Source organism: Leucopleurus acutus (assembly GCF_964270905.1).
Source record: "Leucopleurus acutus genome assembly, chromosome: 6".
In the NCBI taxonomy this organism is placed as follows: domain Eukaryota; kingdom Metazoa; phylum Chordata; class Mammalia; order Artiodactyla; family Delphinidae; genus Leucopleurus; species Leucopleurus acutus.
The window spans coordinates 118,684,004-118,704,888 of record NC_139149.1 but is presented as its reverse complement, the minus strand read 5'-3'; the positions used below and the strand labels follow the sequence as shown (position 1 = coordinate 118,704,888).

Sequence of the window (20,885 nt, the reverse complement as noted above, 5' to 3'; positions counted from 1 at the left end):
CTGGGCTAGCTGCCTGGGAGCCGCTGGCAGTGGGCGCGGTCACGGTCCTGTCGCTGGGGCCTTTCCACCTGGCTCCTCCCCATTCAAGGCCTTGCTGTTGTCCCTCTTCAGTGACGGTGGGTCCTTTTGAGGGTCCTTTCCCTCTGGGTAATGGTCTAAAGGAGGCCCACGGGAGCTGCTGGTGCAGACCCTCGGCTTCTCCCGGGAAACTGAGTCCAGTCGCGTCTTGCCCGCAGGGTGCTCTCTTCACGTCTCACTGGCCCCAAAGCCCTCCGCTCCGCTCCCCACGAGCTTCCTTCTGCCCTTTACCTCCATCGCCAGGCCGCCGTGCCCGGGCACGCTCACCTAGCGTGGGGCCTGGTGTTGCCGCTTCCCCAGCCCTCCTCGGAGGCCCCGCGGCCTCTGGCCTCTCCTTGCCCTCCGGGCCCTCTCCTTCTCTTCTCTGTCGAGGTGCTGCCGGGCTCCAGAGCTGCATCTGGCAAGATGACGTTTGCTAATTGCTTGGCCTTTTTCTCTCCCTCTTGACAGGTGGCTGGTGGCGTGTTCAGGGCCCCGCAGGGTGAGCTGTAGTGACTGGGGCCTCCCCAGTGCGGAGTCTGAGTCTCCGCACAAAGCCCCGCAGGGACCACTGGCAGCAGCCGCTGACACTCTCTCCTTCTGTCCTCAGAGGCCCCCAGAATGAACCCTGTGCTGGAGCCGCTGTCCTGGATGCTGGGCACATGGCTGTCAGACCCGCCGGGAGCTGGGACCTTCCCGACCCTGCAGCCCTTCCAGTACCTGGAGGAGGTGCACATCTCGCACGTGGGCCAGCCCATGCTGAACTTCTCGTGAGTCCGCCCGCCGCTCTGCTCTCTGAGATGAGACAGGTGAACGCCAGGTGGGAAGGTACAGAGGGCACCTGGTGGTCTGTTTCAGAAAGGTGCCCTCTTCCTGCCCTGGCACCTGAGACGCACGCTGGGTGGAAATGGTACCTTCTTGTGTTTTAGACAATGTGAAGGTGACCACAGAATCTCAGGCTCGGTAATCCAAACGTGGAGATAAGTGTGTGTGTTCAATTAAATCCTTCATCTCCTGCAGTATACCTGTGTGGAAATCAGTCACCCCAAGATTACTGAAGATAGGGGGCCCGGCTTTCATTTAGTCCTACCCCTGAGCCAGCCGAGGGCTCAGAGAAGCTGGTGTCTCGTGGTTCTCAGATTCTTAGCGTGCAGCAAAGCGCTTCCCTGCCACTCCTGAGGAAGCAGGTCGCAGTGCAGGGTGGCTAGGTGGGGAGCACCCCGGGCCGTGGGTTGGTAGGGAGGGGGCGGAGGATATATTGTCTCGTACCTTTTTGCATGATTCTTGACTGAATGGGTGAAGGGAAAGAATATCCTGCACATAAACAAAAGGTGGAAATTCTGGGTCATGCAGAATAACCCTTAATAGAAAGCAGTCTTTTTAAACTATGAGCTGTAACCCGTTAGAGACATTTATGACTAGCATTAATTAATTTTCTTTTAATGCTGGTCACTCAGTTTTGCGACTAACGTTAAAGAAAAATGAGAGTAGAAAATACATATTTTGGTCAGTGTCGTGGTCTATGTGTATGTAGTAGATGGTATTTCTCAGTGAGGGCTTGTGGTCTCAAGAGGGCGTGTGAGCCGTAGCCACAATACCAGCCTGTCAGAAGTTCATCCGTGGTAGCAGTAGATCCCCACACGTCGTGCTGGTGAGGCTGTAAGCGTTGGTGTTGAAGTCGTGAGTCGGTGCTCTCAGGTCAAGGTGCAGCTCTTACTTACCACCGTGAATTTGCAGTGGTGGCGGCGTGATAAGACACTGACTCCTCGCCTGTTCTGTTCTCCTACCCTGTGAATTAACTGGACTCCTAAGCAAGATAATAGCTCAGAATAGGGAAGGCCTGGCATTGGGTGGGACTTTACTTTGTTGGTGGAGGGCTTAGGCTGAGAAGTGTGTGCGGTGCTGGGGCTGAAAAGGCCTTGGTGGGAGGATGCGTGGGGAGGAGAGATGGGGGAGCGGGGGTGCCCACACCTGTTGTCTCCCGTGTCTCCGCACGGCGTCCTTCACACGTGACTGTGTTTCCAGGTAGTGCTTCACGTTCAGTGGGTTGGACGCTTGCCAAGTGAGGAGGGGGCGGGCCACAAAGTCTGGCATGTGCTCTGGTGGGCACTGGGTACCTGGGCTTCACCTGTCACATTACCTGTCCAGGTTCAACGCCTTCCATCCGGACACCCACAAGCCCATGCACAGGGAGTGTGGCTTCATCCGCCTGGAGCCCGACACCAACAAGGTGGCCTTCGTCAGCGCCCAGAACACAGGTACTCCCCTTGCCGGCCTGCCTTGCACCCACGTGCCCTGCGTGCTGCAAGCAGGTGGGGTGACATCTGCCCCCCGATTTCTGTGTGACCGCAGACGTGGCCCCATGGGTGCGTTTCACGGTGGACAGTGTCGGGCCTTTGGACGGCTCGGGGAGCTGGAGAGTGGGGGGCCGGCAGGCAGGAGGCTGCGGGCGTGGCTCTGTGGGAACAGGCCAGCTTCATCTCCGGCCCTCTGCGCTCACATCTGTGCTGTCGCTCAGCTTCCCATGCAGGTGGGGCTCTGGGGGTACCTAGACCAGGGAGCAAAAGCTATGTCTGGAAGTTTGCTTTGCCCCCAGGGGGAATTCATCCTAAAATAGTAAACCAGGTTCATGAATTCGAAATTACTCAACACCCACCTACGTGACCCTTAACCTCGCTCACTGGCTCAAGTGCGCGCTCACTTCCTGGCAGCAGGTGGACAGTCGCTCCTGTCAGATCGCTGGGGGGAGTGGGACGGACCCACTCCAGGAGTTGCAGGAGGAGTTGCGTCTTCTCCCTCTTGGTACCTGGGGGCCATCGCAGGTGCCTGGGCAGTTATTGCCTCGATGGCTGTGGCGTTCAGATTGGTTGAGCCCTTGACTGCAGAGGAGGGTGGTGAGCGCAGGGCAGCCGGGAGCCCCGGGCAGGCTGCGTGGGCTGACGGTGTCCCTTGCAGGCATCGTGGAGGTGGAGGAGGGCGAGGTGAACGGGCAGGAGCTGTGCATCGCGTCCCACTCCATTGCCAGGACCTCCTTCGCCAAGGAGCCCCACGTGGAGCAGGTGAGCCCGGGTGGGACCGCACGGCACCCCTGCCTTTGCACTCCATCCTGGAGACCTGGCTGTCTCTGGTCACCCGCTTCTTTCTCGCGCTCACACAGGCCGTGACGTGATTATCTATCCCTGCTCATGCGTGGTTGGCTGTCCTCGGGTTTGTTGAACAAGTATGTCCCCACCAGCATTGCACGGCGGGGACCTTGTTCCCTGCTCCTTGACCAGTGCGGTGTGTTTTCAGGATTTCTGATTTTTTTAATCTGCTAGATAAAAGGTGGTATCTCATTGGTGTTTTAAATTTAACTTATGAGTGAGGGGGCATTCTTCGCGCTCACTGGTGGTTTGTATTTCTTGTTCCGATACTTGATGTTCAAAGTCATTGCCTGTTTTTCTGCGAGGTGTCATTTTCTTGTTGATTTCTGGGAGATTTTTTATGTTCTGTGGATATTAATCTGTCGTCTGCTGTATTTGTGACAACACCCCCATCCGGTGGCTTAGGTTAGCCTGATTCGTGATGTCTTCTGCCCACAGGCTGTACATCTTTCTCTAGTTGCCTCTCGGGGTCTCGTCCTAAACGCCGTCTGAATTTGGGCTCTGGCTCAGGAAGATGTCTTCTGCTCCAAAAGGATAAAATTATTCTTCCATTTTCTTGTACTCTTACAACTTCCCTTTTTTACGTGTAGACCGTTAGTCTCTCTTCCTTTTTGTTTTCACGTGATGGGCTCCAGAGACCCCGCAGGTAGCCATGCACAGCAGCGTGGGGGTGTGCTGCAGGGATTTCGGACCTTGTTCGGTGTATTTCAGTAGATACCAAAGTTGGTTTCTTTATGGTGTTGACCATAGAGGCCTTGGACACTCCATGGTGAAGTCTTAAGTGCTTTATGGTTCTTGATGCCGCTCTGTACCCCTGCCCTGCAGCAGCGCACAGAGGGCCAGCTGCCCCACGCCCTTTCCCGGGCTGGGCCTTGAACTTAGGCCATCCTGGTGGCTACCAAGTGGCATTGCAGTGTGGTGTTAATTACATTTTCCCAGTGACTAATGATGTGGCTCATCCTTGCAACGTGCTTATTTGCCGTTGTATTCTTTGTTTCATGACGTGAGCGTTCAAATCCTTTGTCCTTTTTCTCCAGCAGCTTGTTTGCCTTATCTTTGAGCTGTAAGAGTTTGTTACATATTCTGGACACAAGTCCTTTATCAGGTAGATGTGTTGATAAAACTGTGCTCTCAACTTAAAACTTACCATTTCATTTCTTTAACAAAATGTTTTACTTTTGATGAAGTTCTGTTATCAGTTTTTTCTCTTACAGTTAGTGCATTTTGTGCCCTGTCTTAACATTTTTTGCCTAGCACACACTTTCACCTGCATTTTCTTCAAGAATTTTTACAGTGTCTCCTTTTACTTTAAGGTTTATTATTTGGGAATTTATAGTTTTGTATGGTGTGAAGTAGGAGTCAAAATGCTTTCATTTTTTCCTAGATAGATATCCAGTTGTTCCAGCACTATTTTCTTTCTTTCTTTCTTTCTTTTTTTACAATTTTATTTATTTTTGGCTGCGTTGGGTCTTTGTTGCTGCTCGTGGGCTTTCTCTAGTTGTGGCGAGCGGGGGCTACTCTTCGTTGCGGTACGCAGACTCCTCCTTGCGGTGGGTTCTCTTGTTGTGGAGCACGGGCTCTAGGTGCACGGGCTTTAGTAGTTGCGGCACGTGGGCTCAGTAGCTGTGGCTCGCGGGCTCTAGAGCGCAGGCTCAGTAGTTCTGGCGCACGGGCTTAGTTGCTCTGTGGCATGTGGGATCTTCCCAGACCAGGGATTAAACCCGTGTCCCCTGCATTGGCAGGTGGATTCTTAACCACTGCACCACCAGGGAAGTCCTTAACCCATTTTTATTATTTTTATCCTCGCTCAAAATATTTTATTTCTTCAATGGTTTTGTTTCCTTGAACAGGATTATTTAGAAGAATGTTACTTATTTTCCAACTATTGGAGGATTTTCTTGCTATGATTTCTAATTCAGTTCTATAAAACCCAGAGAACGTGGTCTGTTTGAAAGTTATTTTGTGCCCCGTATATGATCTAACTTGGTGAATGTTTCATATGCACTCAGAATGAATAAGTATTTGACAGTTGTTGGCTGTAGTGGACTGAAAATACCAGTTAGGTCAAGCTGATTGATAATGTCATCAGATTTTCTATGTACTAGCGTGTTTGGGGGTGGGGGGTTCTTGGTTGTATCTAATTACTGAGAGGTATTAAAATCTCCAGTTATGACTGAAGATATTTCAGTTCCTTTCTTTGGTTCCATCTTTGCTTCATAACTTTGAAGCTGTGTAATTTAGATGCATACAGATGATATATGTATTATATTTATGAAATGTCCTTTATAGCTTGTAATACTATACCTGGAAGTCTGCTTTGTCTGATACTAATGTAACCGCACCTGCTTTCTTATGCTTATCATTTGTACAGTATATCTTTTTTCCTACCCTTTCCACATTCAAATTGTGTCTTTATATTTACAGTACATTTCTTATAGAGTCTTGCTTTTTTTCTCTAGTCAGAAAACTCCGTATTTTTTTTTTTTTTTGCTGTATGTGGGCCTCTCACTGTTGTGGCCTCTCCCATTGCAGAGCACAGGCTCTGGACGCGCAGGCTCAGCGGCCATGGCTCACGGGCCCAGCCACTCCGCAGCATGTGGGATCTTCCCGGACTGGGGCACAAACCCATGTCCCCTGCATTGGCAGGCAGACTCTCAACCACTACGCCACCAGGGAAGCCCGAAAACTCCGTATTTTAATTGGAGTATTTAGTTCATTTACGTTTAACATAAGTATTTGTAAGGGTGGCTGTACGTCCACCATCTTGATTTGTCTGCTTTACTTCTTTCTTGGCTTTGTTCCTCTTTTGTTCCTTTAGTATGTTTTCTTGGGTTAATTAAGTATTTTTAGCATTCTGTTTTATTTCTTCTATTAGCTTAACTGTATCCTTTTTTTTAAATAGTTGATTTAAGGCTAACAATATGCATGCCAAATTTATCAAAGTCTGTTTATAATCAGTGATATACTGTTACATTTCCCACTTCACATGTGTGTTAATCTTACAGCTGTGTAGAATTGCATTTATCCTCCTTTTGTGCTGGTGTCATCATACCTTTTACATATAAAAAGTATCCACATACATTATAAACCTTCACACTAGGATTTTTGCTTTACATAATCGGTTGACTTTCGAAGAAATTACAGTGGGGGGGGCAGGGGAGTAATCGCTTATAGTTACCCACTTAGTTTCTCTTTGTGTTGCTCTTTTCTCCTTCTATAGAGTTTCCTGTGGTATCATTTCCCTTCATTCTGAAGCTGCGTTAGTGGCATTTCTTGTAGTATAGGTCTGGCAATATTTCTTTTGAGTTTATTTCACCCCCAACTTTTTTTTCTTCTTCAGTATTTTTTATTGTGGAAAAATAGATACATAAAAGTTAATTATCTTAACCATTTTTAAGGGTACACTTAAATATATTCACATTGTTAATCATCTCCAGAACACGTTCACCTTGCAGAACTGAAACTCAGGCCCACTAAGCAGTAGCTCCCTGTCCTCTCCTCCCCTGACCCTGGCAGCCACTTCTCTACTTTCCATCTCTCCGATTTTAACTACTTAGGTACCTCATATCAGTGGAATCATACAGTTATTTTTCTTTTTGCATCTGGCTTACTTCACTGAGCACAATGTCCTCAAGGTTCATCCATGTTGTAGCCTGTGTCAGAATTTCCCTCCTTTTTAAGGCTCAGTAATATTCCAGTGTGTGGATGGACCACATTTGCTTTTCCATTCATCCATCAATGGATACCTGAGTTGCTTCCACCTTTTAGCTATTGTGAATGATGCTACTGTGAACATGGGTGTACAGATATCTCTTCAAGACCTGCTTTCAGTTCTTTGGGGTGTATACCCAGAAGAGGAATTGCTGGATCACGTGGTTAATTTTATTTTTAATTTTTTGAGGACCCGCCATAGCTTCCCACTTTACCTGCACCATTTTACATTCCCATCAGCAGTGCACAGGGGTTCCAATTTCTCTGCATTCTCATCATTTGTTGTTTTCTGGTTTTTGGATATCACTCATCCTAATGGGTGTGAGGTGGTATCTCATTGTAGTTTTGATTTGCATTTCCCTAAACGATAGCGATATTGAGCAACTTTTCATGTGCTTCTTGGCCATTCATATATCGTTTTTGTAAAAATGTCTATTCAAATCCTTTGCCCATTTTTGAATTGGGTTGTTTGTTTTTGCTGTTGTTGAATTTTAGGAGTTCTCTGTTATTCTGTTTATGAATCCCATATCAGATATATGATTTGCAAATATTTCTCTTATTCTGTGGGTTGCATTTTTTCTCTGTAAATAGTATCTTTTGATGCACAAAAGTTTTTAATTTTCATGAATTACAGTTTGTCTGCTTTTTCTTCATTGGCTGTAAATTGGTATCCAGGAAGTCATTGCCAAATCCAATGTCATTACACTTGCCCTATGTTTTCTTCTAAGAGTTTTTATAGTTTTAGCTCTTACCTTCAAGGCTGTGATTCATTTTGAGGGTTTTCTTTGTTCATTCATTTTTTGTACTAATGTTAGGTAAGGGTGCGGTTTTATTCTTTTGCGAGGGGATATCCAGTTTTCCCAGCACCATTTATTGAAAAGGCCATCCTTTCCTCATTGAATGGTCTTGGCAACCTGGTTGAAAATCATTTGATAACATATGCAAGGATTTATTTCTGGGCTCTCAGAACTGTTCCATTGGTCTGTATATCTGTTTTTATGCCAGTGTCACACTGTTTTGGTCACTGTCATTCTGTAGTAAGTTTTGAAATCTGTTGAGAGTCCCTTGAGATTCCATATGAATTTTAGGATGGATTTTTCTATTTCTACAAAACGCATCATTGGCATTTTGATTTGAATTTTGTTAATTCTGTAGGTCTCTTTGGGTAGTATTTGTTTCTTAATGATATTAAGTCTTCCAATCCATGAACATGGGATGTGTTTCCATTTATTTATGTCTTCTTTAATTTCTTTCTGGAGTGTTTTGTATTGGGTTGGCCAAAAGTTTCGTTCATTTTTTTCCTTAAGAGGGCTCTACTAGCACTTAGTTGTCTTTAACTTCATTCAAAACAATTTTGTTAGATTGTGTGTGACAGCTGTCATACCAGCGTGCATTTATAGAAAGACTTATTGGGACTTCCCTAGTGGCACAGTGGTTAAGAATCCGCCTGCCAATGCAGGGGACACAGGTTCGAGCCCTGGCCTGGGAAGATCCACATGCTGCGGAGCAACTAAGCCCATGCGCCACAACTACTGAGCCTGCGCTCTAGAGCCCGCGAGCCACAACTACTGAGCCCACTTACCACAACTACTGAAGCCTGCGTGCCTAGAGCCCGTGCTCTGCAACAAGAGAAGCCACCGCAATGAGAAGCCCACGCACCGCAATGAAGAGTAGCCCCTGCTCACCACAACTAGAGGAAAGCCCGAGCGCAGCAACAAAGACCCAACACAACCAAATAAATAAATAAGTAAGTAAATACTTATCAAAATTGGTGAATTTTTGTATAGCCATTTTAATATCGAAGATGGAAGAAAAAAGCAACATTTTGAACATATTATGCTTTATTATTTCAAGAAAGGTAAAAATGCAACCGAAATGCAAAAAAAAGGATTTGTGCCATATATGGAGAAGGTGATGTGACTGATCAAACGTGTCAAAAGTGATTTGCAGAGTTTCATGCTGGAGATTTCTCGCTGGCCGATGCTCCACGGTCAGGTAGACCAGTTGACGTTGATAGCCATCAAATTGAGACATCAGTTGAGAACAATCAACGTTATACCATGTGGGAGACAGCCGACATACTCAAAATATCCAAATCAAGAGTTGAAAATCATTTGCACCAGCTTGGTTATGTTAGATCACTTTGATGTTTGGGTTCCACATAAGCAAAAAAGAACCTTCTTGACCATGTTTCGACGTGTGATTCTCTACTTAAATGTAATGAAAGTGTTCCGTTTTTAAAACAAATTGTGACAGGTGATGAAAAGTGGATACTGTACAATAATGGGGAATGGAAGAGATCGTGGGACAAGCGAAATAAACCACCACCAACCACACCAAAGGCTGGTCTGAAGGTGATGTTGTGTATATGGTGGTACTGGAAGGGCGTCCTCTATTATGAGCTCCTGGAAAACCAGACGATTCATTCCAACAAGTACTACTGCCAGTTAGACCAACTGAAAGCAGCACTCAACAAAAAGTGTCCACAATTAGTCAACAGGAAGCACATAATCTTCTATCAGGATGATGCAAAACGGCATGTTTCTTTGATGACCAGGCAAAAACTGTTACAGCTTGGCTGGGAAGTTCTGATTCATCCATCGTATTCACCAGACATTGTACCTTCGAATTTCCATTTATTTAGGTCTTCACAAAATTCTCTTAATGGAAAAAATTTCAATTCCCTTGAAGACTGTAAAAGGCACCTGGAACAGTTCTTTGCTCAAAAAGGTAAAAAGTTTTGGGAAGATGATATTATGAAGGTGCCTGAAAAATGGCAGAAGGTAGTGGAACAAAAGGGTGAAAACGTCGTTCGATAGAGTTCTTGGTAAAAATGAAAAATGTGTCTTTTATTTTTATGTGAACACCGAAGGCACTTTTTGGCCAACCCAATATATGTGAAATTTAAAAAAAAAGAAAGAAAACTCACAGAAACAGAGTAGAATGCTGGTTACGGGGGGCTCAGGTGGGGGAAATGGGCAGATGTTGCCCAGTGGGTATGAACGTCCAGGTGTAAGATGGACAGCGTGGCACTAGAGTTGACAGGGCGGCACTAGAGTTGACAGTGCTCTGTTATATTAGTGAAATTTGCTAAGAGGAAAAAGATGTAACTGTGAGGTGATGGATGTATTAACTGACCTTATTGTGGTAAACATTTCACCATATACACATGTATCAAATCATCATGTTTCAGCTTAAACCTATACAGTGTTACATGTCAGTTATATCTCAATAAAGCAGGGTGCAAAGGAGGGGAAAGGAGCCAGTCCTGGCAGCAAGCAGACTGCATCTGTTCTAATTCTTCTTTTTTTTTTGAATTGGAGTAGAGTTGCTTTACCATGTTGTGTTAGTTTCTGCTGTACGGTGAAGTGAATCAGCTGTACATGTACATACATCCCCTCCCTCTTGCAAGTCAGTGAGAGAAACGTGAGGCCTGCACTGTCTGTAGTTCTCCAACAGTGTCCTGATGTCCTTGTTTATCAAACTCAGCCCCTTTCTTCATGACTCAGCCCCCTCCTTGATGCCTCAAGTGTTGTATGGGGTGGCTTCTTCGTTTGTTTATTTTAGGACCTAAAACAAAGTCAGATCCGTCTAACTCTCTCCTGGCCTTTCCTTCTCCACCTTTTCCCCACGGGACAAGACATAACAGGAACAAGAAATCATTAAAACACCAAGAAGTTCTCACATCGAGTTTCTCTCTACCGTAATATCAGGAACAAGAAATCATTAAAACACCAAGAAGTTCTCACATCGAGTTTCTCTCTACCGTAATATCTCTGGTCTGTGCAGTCGAGGAAAAGTGAACACACTTGGCTAAAGTCAGAACTCGTGGCGTTGTCAGGACGCCTCTGTCCCTGTGTTCAGAGGCTCCTTGGGGTTTGCCTTTGCCATCGGAGCTGGGCCCCAGCTGTGCAGGCTTCTCTCCAGAATGCAGCTCCTGCAGCTTCTGCCCTACCCAGCGGCCCCAACAGGCTCCACTTTGAGGGTTTAAAGGCAAACAGTTGCTTCCAGCCCCACCTTGTTTAAACTTGTTTAGACGAGGGTCAGTCTGCAGTTCAGGTGGATTCTCGTCCTGAGGGTGGACTTGGCATGACCTCGGGATCATCGTCGGCAGAGGCCGTGGGCGCCGCAGGAGGTCTGGTTCTGAGCCTGAGCGATGTCATCTACGACCTGCCTCAACTTTAAATTCTGCCAAATAACTTTCATTTGAAGAGAAAACTAGCACAAGAAATTTCATCCAAGAGGCCACCAAGCCCAGAGGAACCTAACAGGTGACTCCCGGGCACGGGGACACGCTGCAGTAGCAGTATCGTCGCTGAGGCCACCTCGGTGAACACAGTCCCGAGTGTGCGCTCCGGCGGCCGGGCAGCCCTCACACACCCTCTCTCTGGGACCTGGGGAGGTCGTGGGGGACCAGCGTCTCCGCCATGGGGTCTCCCCCGTGACTGTCTCCCTCTTTTTGTTGCCCTGTGTCTTGCTGCCCGGTGGCTGTTACCGGATGTTCACAGACTTCGGCACACAGAAGCAGAGCCGAAGGGCGAGGGAGCGGCCGCCCTTGGGTCAGCATACGGTGAAATGGGCTGTGTCCTTGTGGCGTGGCCCGCAGCCCCTGCGGCATCGCGGAGGCAGGACGGGGAATGCAAGGCCGCGCGAGAAGCCAGGTAGTCCTCAGGTGCTGGTTTTCGGGTGTGACCGCAGCCTCGGCCCGTCGGGCGGGCTCCGTGTGAGAGACACGCAGTGTCTTCCCTTTAACGTGGAAAGGTTCAACGGGGGGCGGGGGGCCCACCTTCCGTTCCCCGGTGAGGCATTTCCTTTGCCCCCGCCTGCGCTCCCCCTGCACGTGTGGTGCTGGGCGTCTGGCATGAGGGCGAGAGCCAGTGTCCTGCATCGGTGGTGGGGTGTCGGGGGAACAGGTGCCCCGCAGGCCGTGGGCTCTGAGGACAGGCGGCTGCTGTCCTGTGGAAGCTGAGCGCGTGGCCCGTGGTGTGGGGAACACGGGCTTTGTTTCTCTCCACTGCACTTCTGTTTCCTCTGCAGAGTGGTTTCAAGGATTAGAGCCTTGACTGTTTGTTTGTTTTGTTTTTTGCGGTACGCGGGCCTTTCACTGTTGTGGCCTCTCCTGTTGTGGAGCACAGACTCCGGACGCACAGGCTCAGCGGCCATGGCTCACGGGCCCAGCCGCTCCGTGGCATGTGGGATCTTCCTGGACCGGGGCACAAACCCGTGTCCCCTGCATCGGCTGGCGGACTCTCAACCACTGCGCCACCAGGGAAGCCCCGACTGTTTTTCAATTAAATTCCAGAACAAAGGCTGTGGAGTTGAAGAAGCAAGTCCCGTGTGAGAATGTCGGCCCGCCACCCGTCTGCTTTCTATCTCTCTGTCCACCTCATCTGGGGCTGTGCCCTCCCATCCTGCCCTCTGCAGCCCTCTCCCGTCCTCAGCCGTTACCGTGGCGAGGACAGCGCGTTGACCTTTGACACCTGTGGACGGTGGCAAGGACCTTAGGACAGGGCTGCTCAGACCACCACGCAGTGTGGTCCCTGGGGCTCAGGGTGGCAATTCTGAGGCACCGGGTCTGGGGCGGAGCCTGAGACTCTGCATTTCCAGCAGCCGCCCAGGTGGGGCTGGTACCTGGAGCCCACCGAGTAGCAGGGACGTAGGACACTGACTCTGTGTCCTCCTCCCGCCTCTGCTTCTGCTGTCACGTGTTGTGAGTACGCACGCACAGTAGGCCCCACAGGGTTGTATAAATGCCAGTTAGCCCTCGTCGCAGCATTTGGGTGACGCACGGTTTTCCATACGTTTATCCTTGCTGTTGCTCTTCCTTTGTTCCTGCGTCTCTGCTTCCACCATTTTCCTTAAAACCTGAAGAACTTCCTCTAGTGTTTTGTGTAAAGAAGCGGGGGGTCCTGCTGGTGGTGAATTCTCTGTGGATTTTTTGTCTAAAAATGTCTTTATTTTGCCTTCACTTTTGAAGGGTGTTTTCACTGCAACCAGAATGCCAGGGGGACAGTTATTTTCATTGTTTTGAAGATGTCCTTCCTTTGTCTTCTAGTTTCCATCCCTTCTGTTGAATTTCTTGAATTCTAGACATCGCGCGTGAAAACCGCGGGTGACTTGAGGCCTGTCTGATGTCGTCTCCCACCAAAGGGCACTTCTTGCGCTTCTGGTGGTTTGTCCAGGAAGAGCAGGTCCTGTCCACAGAGATAGCACTACTTTGAAACCGGACTTCCCAGTCTGTTTCTGGGGAACTCTTACTCCTGGGGTGCGGCCCTAAGGGGGTCCTGACCAACAGCCGGGCGGTTTTCTACGCCCCCTCCTTCTAGACGCCGGGCAGCGGTTCCAGAGGGTGGCCCGTGCAGCGCAGCCCCGTGGGTTAGGGCGCACCCACCCGGCTCCCCAGCCTCTGGGTGGCCTCTGAGAGTCAGCACCGGCCTTGGGGGGACAGCTGCTCTGAACTGGGTCTCTCCCCTGCACGCCCTTCCCCCTGAGGCCTTGGCCTTGTAGCCTGGTGGCTTTAAACAGGCTCTGGAATCTGGCTTTCCTCTCTTCTCTGCCCGACGGTCGCTGGGGCCTGGCCAGCACGGGTTCTGACGCTCGTGGGCCCCCACCCCCGCCAGTTGTGGCGCCAGGTAGCCACCCCTGGAGGCGGCTTCCACAGTCCTCGGGCTTTCACCGTCTGTCCACAGACGTTCCAGGCAAACCCATTTTCTCATCGGGGGCTCGGGTGCTGCAGGTCTGTGTTACTGTTAGAAGCAGCTGCCGTAATTGGCCCTGATGAATCGGGGGTTCCAGAAGTGCTGGTACCGAGTTTTCTGAGAACACATTTGGCATCATTTCAAGCTGTGTAGGGAGGGACGCGCTGGACAGCCGGCCCCTAGGCAGACGGCGAGGCTGACGCCCGCGCTCACCTCCGGATGTTTGGGAACAGCTGAGCGGCAGGGAGGCGGCACGGGCCAGGGGTCCGGACGCCCGTCGCGGCTGCCGGCCGAGTGTCTGTCACCCACCGGCGGGGACGCTGCCTGGCTCACAAGCCCCTGGCACTGAGGTGAACTGTTGCAGCCGCCGCGGGCGCGGCCGCGGCATCTCTGGAGGCAAAATTAAGGCGTTTCGTATTTGTTTTGTTCTGCTCAGATTACCCGAAAATTCAGGCTGAATTCCGAGGGCAAACTGGAACAGACGGTCTCCATGGCAACCACTACGCAGCCCATGACTCAGCATCTGCATGTCACCTACAAGAAGGTGACCCCGTGACCCCAGGTAGAGCTGAGTCCGGTGGGGCTGGCCTGTGTGGTGACACTTCAGCTTCTCAGCAGACGCCGCAGCAGGTGTGGGTGTGGCCACAGGTCACCGTGGGTTCAAGGGTGTTTGTTGCCACGTGTTCCTGTAATGGCACAGAAAAACCAAATAAAAGGCCTTTATTTTTATGGCTAAGCATTTTGAATATTATCACTTGCGTAGACTGCGTTTCTTTCATCTGCTGGTGACTATTTGTTTTCAGAGTCGTTTCCCTAAAAAATTAAAAAGGGGTGACTCTTTCTCTCTCCTTTCCTTCCTGCAGTTTTGACAAGATCTGAAAATGTTTATAAATCTACAGTAGTCAGCAACAAGGTGAAGAGAAAGGTAGGACAAAAAGAATTGCAGTGAATTTTCCTTTACTTTTAAAGAGCTGAGAGTATAACGACCCCATTTCCATGTGGACGAAGGGCATTCCCAAGGCGAGAGGGTGGTAGTGAATTTATCATCATTCTGTAAATTTGATTTAGTCTCGGCAATATAATATTACCTTCATTTGTTTACGATGGAAGTTTCCAGACGTACACTGACCCCCTGGACCTCACCCCGTTCCAGCTCCTGCCAGCATGTCCCCACACCGGTGGTTCCGTCTGCTCTTCCCCCCTTTTTGTGGCTGGAGCATCTTAAAGCGAATTCCACACACAGTGTCACTTCTCTCAAACACTTCAGCATGTGTGTAAGAGCAAAACAGAGCCTTTCTCTTTTCCTGAACACAGCACAGCATCAGGGGCCTCACCGGGAACATAGACACGGGGTGAAAGGAGGCCGCGCTCAAGAGCAGGGGTCAATGTCTGCAGCCACACACCCCCTTGTCACACACCCTGGGGACAAAAGGCACTACCGGGGTGGGGGGGTTGTCAGTACCTGGGAGCGCAAAGGAGGGACCGGGGCTGGTGCCCAGCCCTCAGAGGAGCGTGGCCGGAGCGTGAGGAAGGCGGCCGGCCCCCTGCGTGCAGGGTGGACATGGTGGCTGGGCTGGGCTCGCCGAGAGCGTCAGGTCAGCAGAGACTCAGGCCCAGTTCGTCCCTCCAGCTGCGAACCTGGGAAACCAGACAAGTTATTGGCCTCCGAAAGTCAGCGACGGGAGAGGAACGGATGGACACTCCCTTTCCAAAAGGTAGAAATAGGGAAGAAGAAGGCGTGACAGGTCCTGAGCAGGTCCCAAACCTTAAGGCTTACGAGGAACGACCCTCTGTGGCTCAGTGTCTGTCCTCCGGGCCCCCCTGGGGTGGTTCTGCCCCCCCCCAGCTTTGCCGGGTACAGCGCTCACCACGGTTCTCAGGGGTTGGAGTCGTGTGCCTGCGGCTCTCCCCAGGTTCTGCCCACCCCGGGGTCGCCCTAGCGGGGGCTCTGCACCCCTTGCAGGGTGTGGGTCTCTGCCTAGGTCATGAGCCTGAGGCTCCAGGTGGCTCCATCCTTCCAAATTGAGGGAAGGTAGCAAGGCCCCAGGGCTCTGCATTCTGCGTGCTGGCAGAGATGGTACCTTGTGGAAGCCAAACACCGATTCCAGCCAAGTTTGCAGCTGTGCCCTCCAGTGGGGCAGCCACATCTGCTGTGGCCCAGGAATGTGGGGAGCAGAGCCTTATCCTCTGGGCCTGGGATGGAAGGGTCACCCCACAATCTCTGAAATGCCTTTGAAGACATTTTTCCATTGTCTGGACTTTAGGCTTCTGTTTAGGTGGCTGCCTGGTCTCCCATCATGTGGGTAACTAGCTCGTAACTGATGAGTACTAACCTCCGTGTCAAGTCCTCCCAAGCGTCATGATCTGTCTCAGCAAGCTTTCTTACTACTTTAAATATCAATAGGCTGAGGATTTTCCACATTTTTAAGGTCTGCTTCCTTTTTGGTTAACAATTCTGTCCTTAAGTCTTCTTGCATTTTACTCTAAGTATTCAAGAGAAACAAGGCCCCTCATGCTTCAACACTTTCACTTTGCTTGGAAATTTCCAGGCACATAACCAATTCCATTGCTCACAAGTTCTACCTTCCACAAAACTAGGACACATAGTTTAGCCACGCTCTCTGTCCCGTCTTAACAAAGGTTGCCTTTCCTCCAGTTTCCAATGACCTCCATTTCCATCTGAGATCTCAGCAGACTGGCCTTTACACCTGTGAAAATTAGTAAAGGGAAACCTCGCGGAACTGGAGTGGGGAGGGAACTCCCTGGTGGTCCAGTGGTTAGGACTCTGAGGTCTCACTGCCAAGGGCCTGAGTTCAATCCCTGGCCGAGGAACTAAGATCCCACAAGCCACGCAGCACGGCCAAAAACAAAAAACAAAAAATAATGGAGTGGGGAGGCCACAAGGGGGAGCGCTCACCAGCTCCACTGGATGTCAGCACAGATCCTGACAGGAGGAGGCCACCTGGCCTCTTAGGCCAGAAGCCCTTTACCACCCCCAGGAGGAAGGAGGATTTTCTCCCTGTCAGGCAACAGCCCAGCCAATGAGAAACTGTCACAGCTCAGCCAATGAAAAGCCACCACACTTCAGACCCCCATTTTCCTCCAATGGACTTTTTTTGCTTATGACAGCCCCTCCCACCTTACCTTTTCCTCTATAAAAGAATTTCCTCTCCTTTGACCTACTGGACTTGCCTGTGGACTTGTGCCACGGTTACCTGTCCTGAAACACAGATCTTTGCTGCTCCTTAATAAACCCATTTTGTTGGTAAAAACTGGCTGTTTTATTGTTTCAGATGAACACATCCCATATATCTACCAACATTCTGTTCAGGATTACTTAGGTATTGTCTAAGAACACTGAGGCTTTCTCCACAGCTCTCCTCTTTTCTTCCTGGGTCACCAGAATTGCCCTGAACAGTCCGTTCACAGCAGTGGAGGCTTTTGCTAACATTCATCTTAAAACGCTTCCAACCTCTAATTTCCAAAGCCACTTGCACGTTTTTAGATACTTGTTGTTTCTTGGTAACCACTTTCTGACTTAGTTCAGGCTGCTATAACGAAAGTAACCATCCCCTGGGTGGCTTGCAAACAACCGCAATTTACGTGTCCCGGTTCTAGAGGCTGGAAGCCCAGGATCAGGTTGCTGGCTGATTAGGTGGGAGGGCTGCTTGCCCATGGACGCGTCTCCACTGTGACCTCACGCGCAGAAAGGCTGAGCTAGCTCTGTGGAGTCTGTGTTATGCAGGCACCTGCTCCAATCGTGAGGGTGGAGCCTTTAAGACCTGGTCACCTCCCGAAGGCCCCACCTTCTCCTACCATCACTTTGGGGGTTAGGATTTCAACATACGAATTTGAGGGAAAACAGACATTCAGACCATAGCTCCAAGGGAGCCTGGAGGATGGGACCAGAGCTGTCTCTGCTGCTGGAATGATGCTGAGAGGAGCTGGGAGCAGCAAGGAAGCCCCCCACTCTCTCCCTCCTGCATCCCAGGCTGCTGCCTGCTCACAGCTGGAAGGGGGCTAGGAGGGCAGCACCCAGACCGGAGCAGGAAGGGTGGGGCTGAGAGCCGAGAGATGAAAAGCAAATAACTGACATGGTCACCTGGTCCTCTTCCTCCCCCTGTCCCCCGTGCTTCTTATTGGGAAGCTGGAAGGCGTCCCCAGTCTGGATCCTGGGTTCCCCTGGGTTCCTCGCGGTGTCTGAATTGTTCCTCTAAGCCCTCTGTTTGCTGTAGTCTGGAGGTTGGATCACACTTCCTAAGGGCTGTCCGGGTCTTCCTGTGCGCCGTCTGCCTGTCTCACGTGGCTGATGCTAACGTAACAGGCCCAGACGGTGCAGCCTGCCCTCCTTATTCTCAGCGTCTGTCAATCGGCCCGCCCGTGGGTGACCCCTGCCTGAGCCAGCTCCCCCATCAGAGCTGCCGAAGGGCCATCTTCCAACCCTGTCCTTCTGCATTCGGTGGCGGAATTCTCCGAAGAGCTTCCATCCATCCAATTAGGCTCAGTTTGGTGCCTCTGAAATGAGTTCACTCCAGAAGGCCAGCGGAAGCGCTCCTCTCTTCCCCTTTGATCGTCGGGTTTTAGAACAGGTGTGCCAGGGACAACGGTGCTGGCCGCCCGACCACCTTCTCACACCACACCCCCCCACACACCCCTCCTGCTTCTGTTATGAACCCAGTACTTTTTGTATGTTCGATGTGAGCTGGGCAAGTCCAGTCTTTTTCTTTGACAGACAGGAGGGGCCCACATGATGTGATAGTTGGCTGGATGGAGCCCCTCAAGCCCCTGATGGCCTCTGTTCCCACTTCCTGCCTCAGAACCTCTCTTCTCTCCAGTGGGGGTGGGACTGAGAGGCCCCGGGCAGAAATGGAAAATCCCTTTATAAATTATTTTCTCGCTTATTTCCACTTTACTATCTGAGATCGCATTGCAGAGATCACAACCCTTCACTCTCAACTACTTTAGCATGGGATGCATGCATTTTTTAAGGAGAGAAGCTGTGCATCACACTGAGGTTTCCAATTCAAATTTTATTATCAAATTTTTTACTTAAATTCTTTGATTTTACCTCTTTTAAGATGAAAATCCTGTTTATCATTATTTGCTTTCTCCTACGGGATACGTATGATTATTTCAGAATAATAATATTGTTATTAATAAGACTACTGATTGAAGTTTCCTTTTTCTTTTTGCGGTTCGCGGGCCCCTCACCGCTGTGGCCTCTCCCATTGCGGAGCACAGGCTCCGGACGCGCAGGCTCAGTGGCCATGGCTCACGGGCCCAGCCGCTCCGCGGCATGTGGGATCTTCCTGGACCGGGGCACGAACCCGCGTCCCCCGCATCGGCAGGCGGACTCTCAACCACTGCGCCACCAGGGAAGCCCTGAAGTTTCCGTTTTTGCTGTTGTTTTTACAGCTTTTTCATTGAAGATGTAAAGTTAAAATATAGTTGGAATAATTGATTCCTCTGGGTGCTTGTGTCACCAACTTGATAGAGAAACTCATTTGTTTAATTTTTTAAAGTTGACTGTTTTCTTAAGTTAGCTTTGCTTATGCAGAACATCCTACGTGACCCTATTGTCAAAAGTTTAAAACAAGGGACTTCCCTGGTGGCACAGTGGTTAAGAATCCGCCTGCCAGTGCAGGGGACATGGGTTCGAGCCCTGGTCGGGGAAGATCCCACATGCCGTGGAGCAACTAAGCCCGTGCACCCCAACTACTGAGCCTGCGCTCTAGAGCCCGCGAGCCACAACTACTGAGCTCACGTGCCACAGCTACTGAAGCCCGTGCACCTAGAGCCCGTGCTCTGCAACAAGAGAAGCCACCGCAATGAGAAGCCCGCACACCTCAAGAAAGAGTAGCCCCTGCTCACTGCAACTAGAGAAAGCCCGCGTGCAGCAACGAAGACCCAACCCAGCCAAAAATAAATGAATAAACATAAATAAATAATTTATTTTTTGAAAGTGTAAAACAAGATAAATTTTGCTTCACGTGGGTGTATAGCCCAGCTGCTGAGTGCCCCACCAGGCAGCCCTGCCATGGTTTATCCAGCAGACACCCTGATGCTGGGCATCTGGGTTGTTTCCAGTCTTTTGCTGATCAAATAATGTCACAATGAATAACTTTATGTACATGGCATTTTGGACTTTGGCCAGCGTAGCTCTGGGATAGATTTCCAGAGGTAGCCAGTCCGAGGGTAAATGCATCTATGACTTGTCCAAGTGTTGCCCCTCCCCCAGGGACTGTGCCATTTTGCTTCCCAGCAGTGTTGTGTGAGGGGACTTGCCTCCACCAACAGGAGTCTGTTGTCAGATTTGGATCTGGGCCAACCTGATCGGTGAGAAATGAGATCCTGCACGCATTTCTTTTTTTTGGTTGTGCCACACCGCACTCGGGATCTTAGTTCCCCAACCAGGGATTGAACCCACACCCCCTGCAGTGGAAGAAGCGTGGAGTGTTAACCAGCGGACCACCAGGGAAGTCCCTGCATTTCTCTTTTTTTGTCTTTTTCTTCTCGACTTTCGAAGCTTTTAAGTTCTTGTGAATTATAAACATTAATCCTAGTGTTCCTGATTTTCAATGACCACCTTTCATGGAGGTGAAATGCACGGCTACAGCATGAACTTCACTCTTCCACAGTGTCCACGGGTGTACAGTTGAGTGGTATTTCGTACATTCCCAGTGTCATGCAACCATCAACCCTGTCTACTTCCAGGACACTTCTGTCACCCCAAGGAGAAAGCCCGTGCCCCCGTACCCATTAAGCCACTCCCACTCTCTAGCCACGCCCCCCGCCCTTGCTTCCTGTCTCAAGGTGCAGATACTTGTGAAAATGTTAAATGTTAGGGTTTTCCCAGAAAGTATTTTGTCTCTTCTTGCTCCTGGATTTTAAATCATGTTGAGGGAGATTCTGCTCACTCCCCAGTTCGGAAGAAATTCACCCATTGTTTCTAGAACTTGTTTCATTTTTCATGCTTGGCTGTTGGATCCGTTTGGAATTTGTTTTGTGTCTAATGTGACATACGCATTCGATTTGGTCTCTGAGTGTTGACTGGTTTGTCACATTTGCTCACAAGCCCGACTCTTCCCACCTCATCATGGACTTGGTTCTCCAGGCACAGGGGTCTGTCTCTGGGGGTCCCGTGACCCTGCACCTGCCTGTCTACATGCATTTGGCCTGGGGCCTGGTGGTCCAACAACAGACTCAGAGGCAGAGGCCTAGACCCTCCTCATTTCTCTTCTTTGAAGGGTTTTCCCGGCTGTTTTTGCCCTTCCCC

At 49.9% G+C, this 20,885-nt stretch overlaps 1 protein-coding gene across 2 annotated transcripts in view; it reads left to right on the top strand.

Annotated features, from left to right (window-relative positions):
* THAP4 (THAP domain containing 4) overlaps positions 1 to 14,321 on the top strand; it is a 40,850-nt gene extending 26,529 nt beyond the window's left edge. For both annotated transcript variants that reach the window (XM_082840995.1, XM_082840996.1), the window contains 4 exons: positions 668 to 827; positions 2,206 to 2,315; positions 3,013 to 3,116; positions 14,046 to 14,321. In XM_082840995.1, coding sequence (XP_082697121.1) covers positions 668 to 827; positions 2,206 to 2,315; positions 3,013 to 3,116; positions 14,046 to 14,165 — 494 coding nt within the window. In that variant the 3' untranslated portion in view covers positions 14,166 to 14,321. The remainder of the gene's footprint in view (positions 1 to 667; positions 828 to 2,205; positions 2,316 to 3,012; positions 3,117 to 14,045) is intronic.
* The last annotated feature ends 6,564 nt before the right edge of the window (positions 14,322 to 20,885 follow it).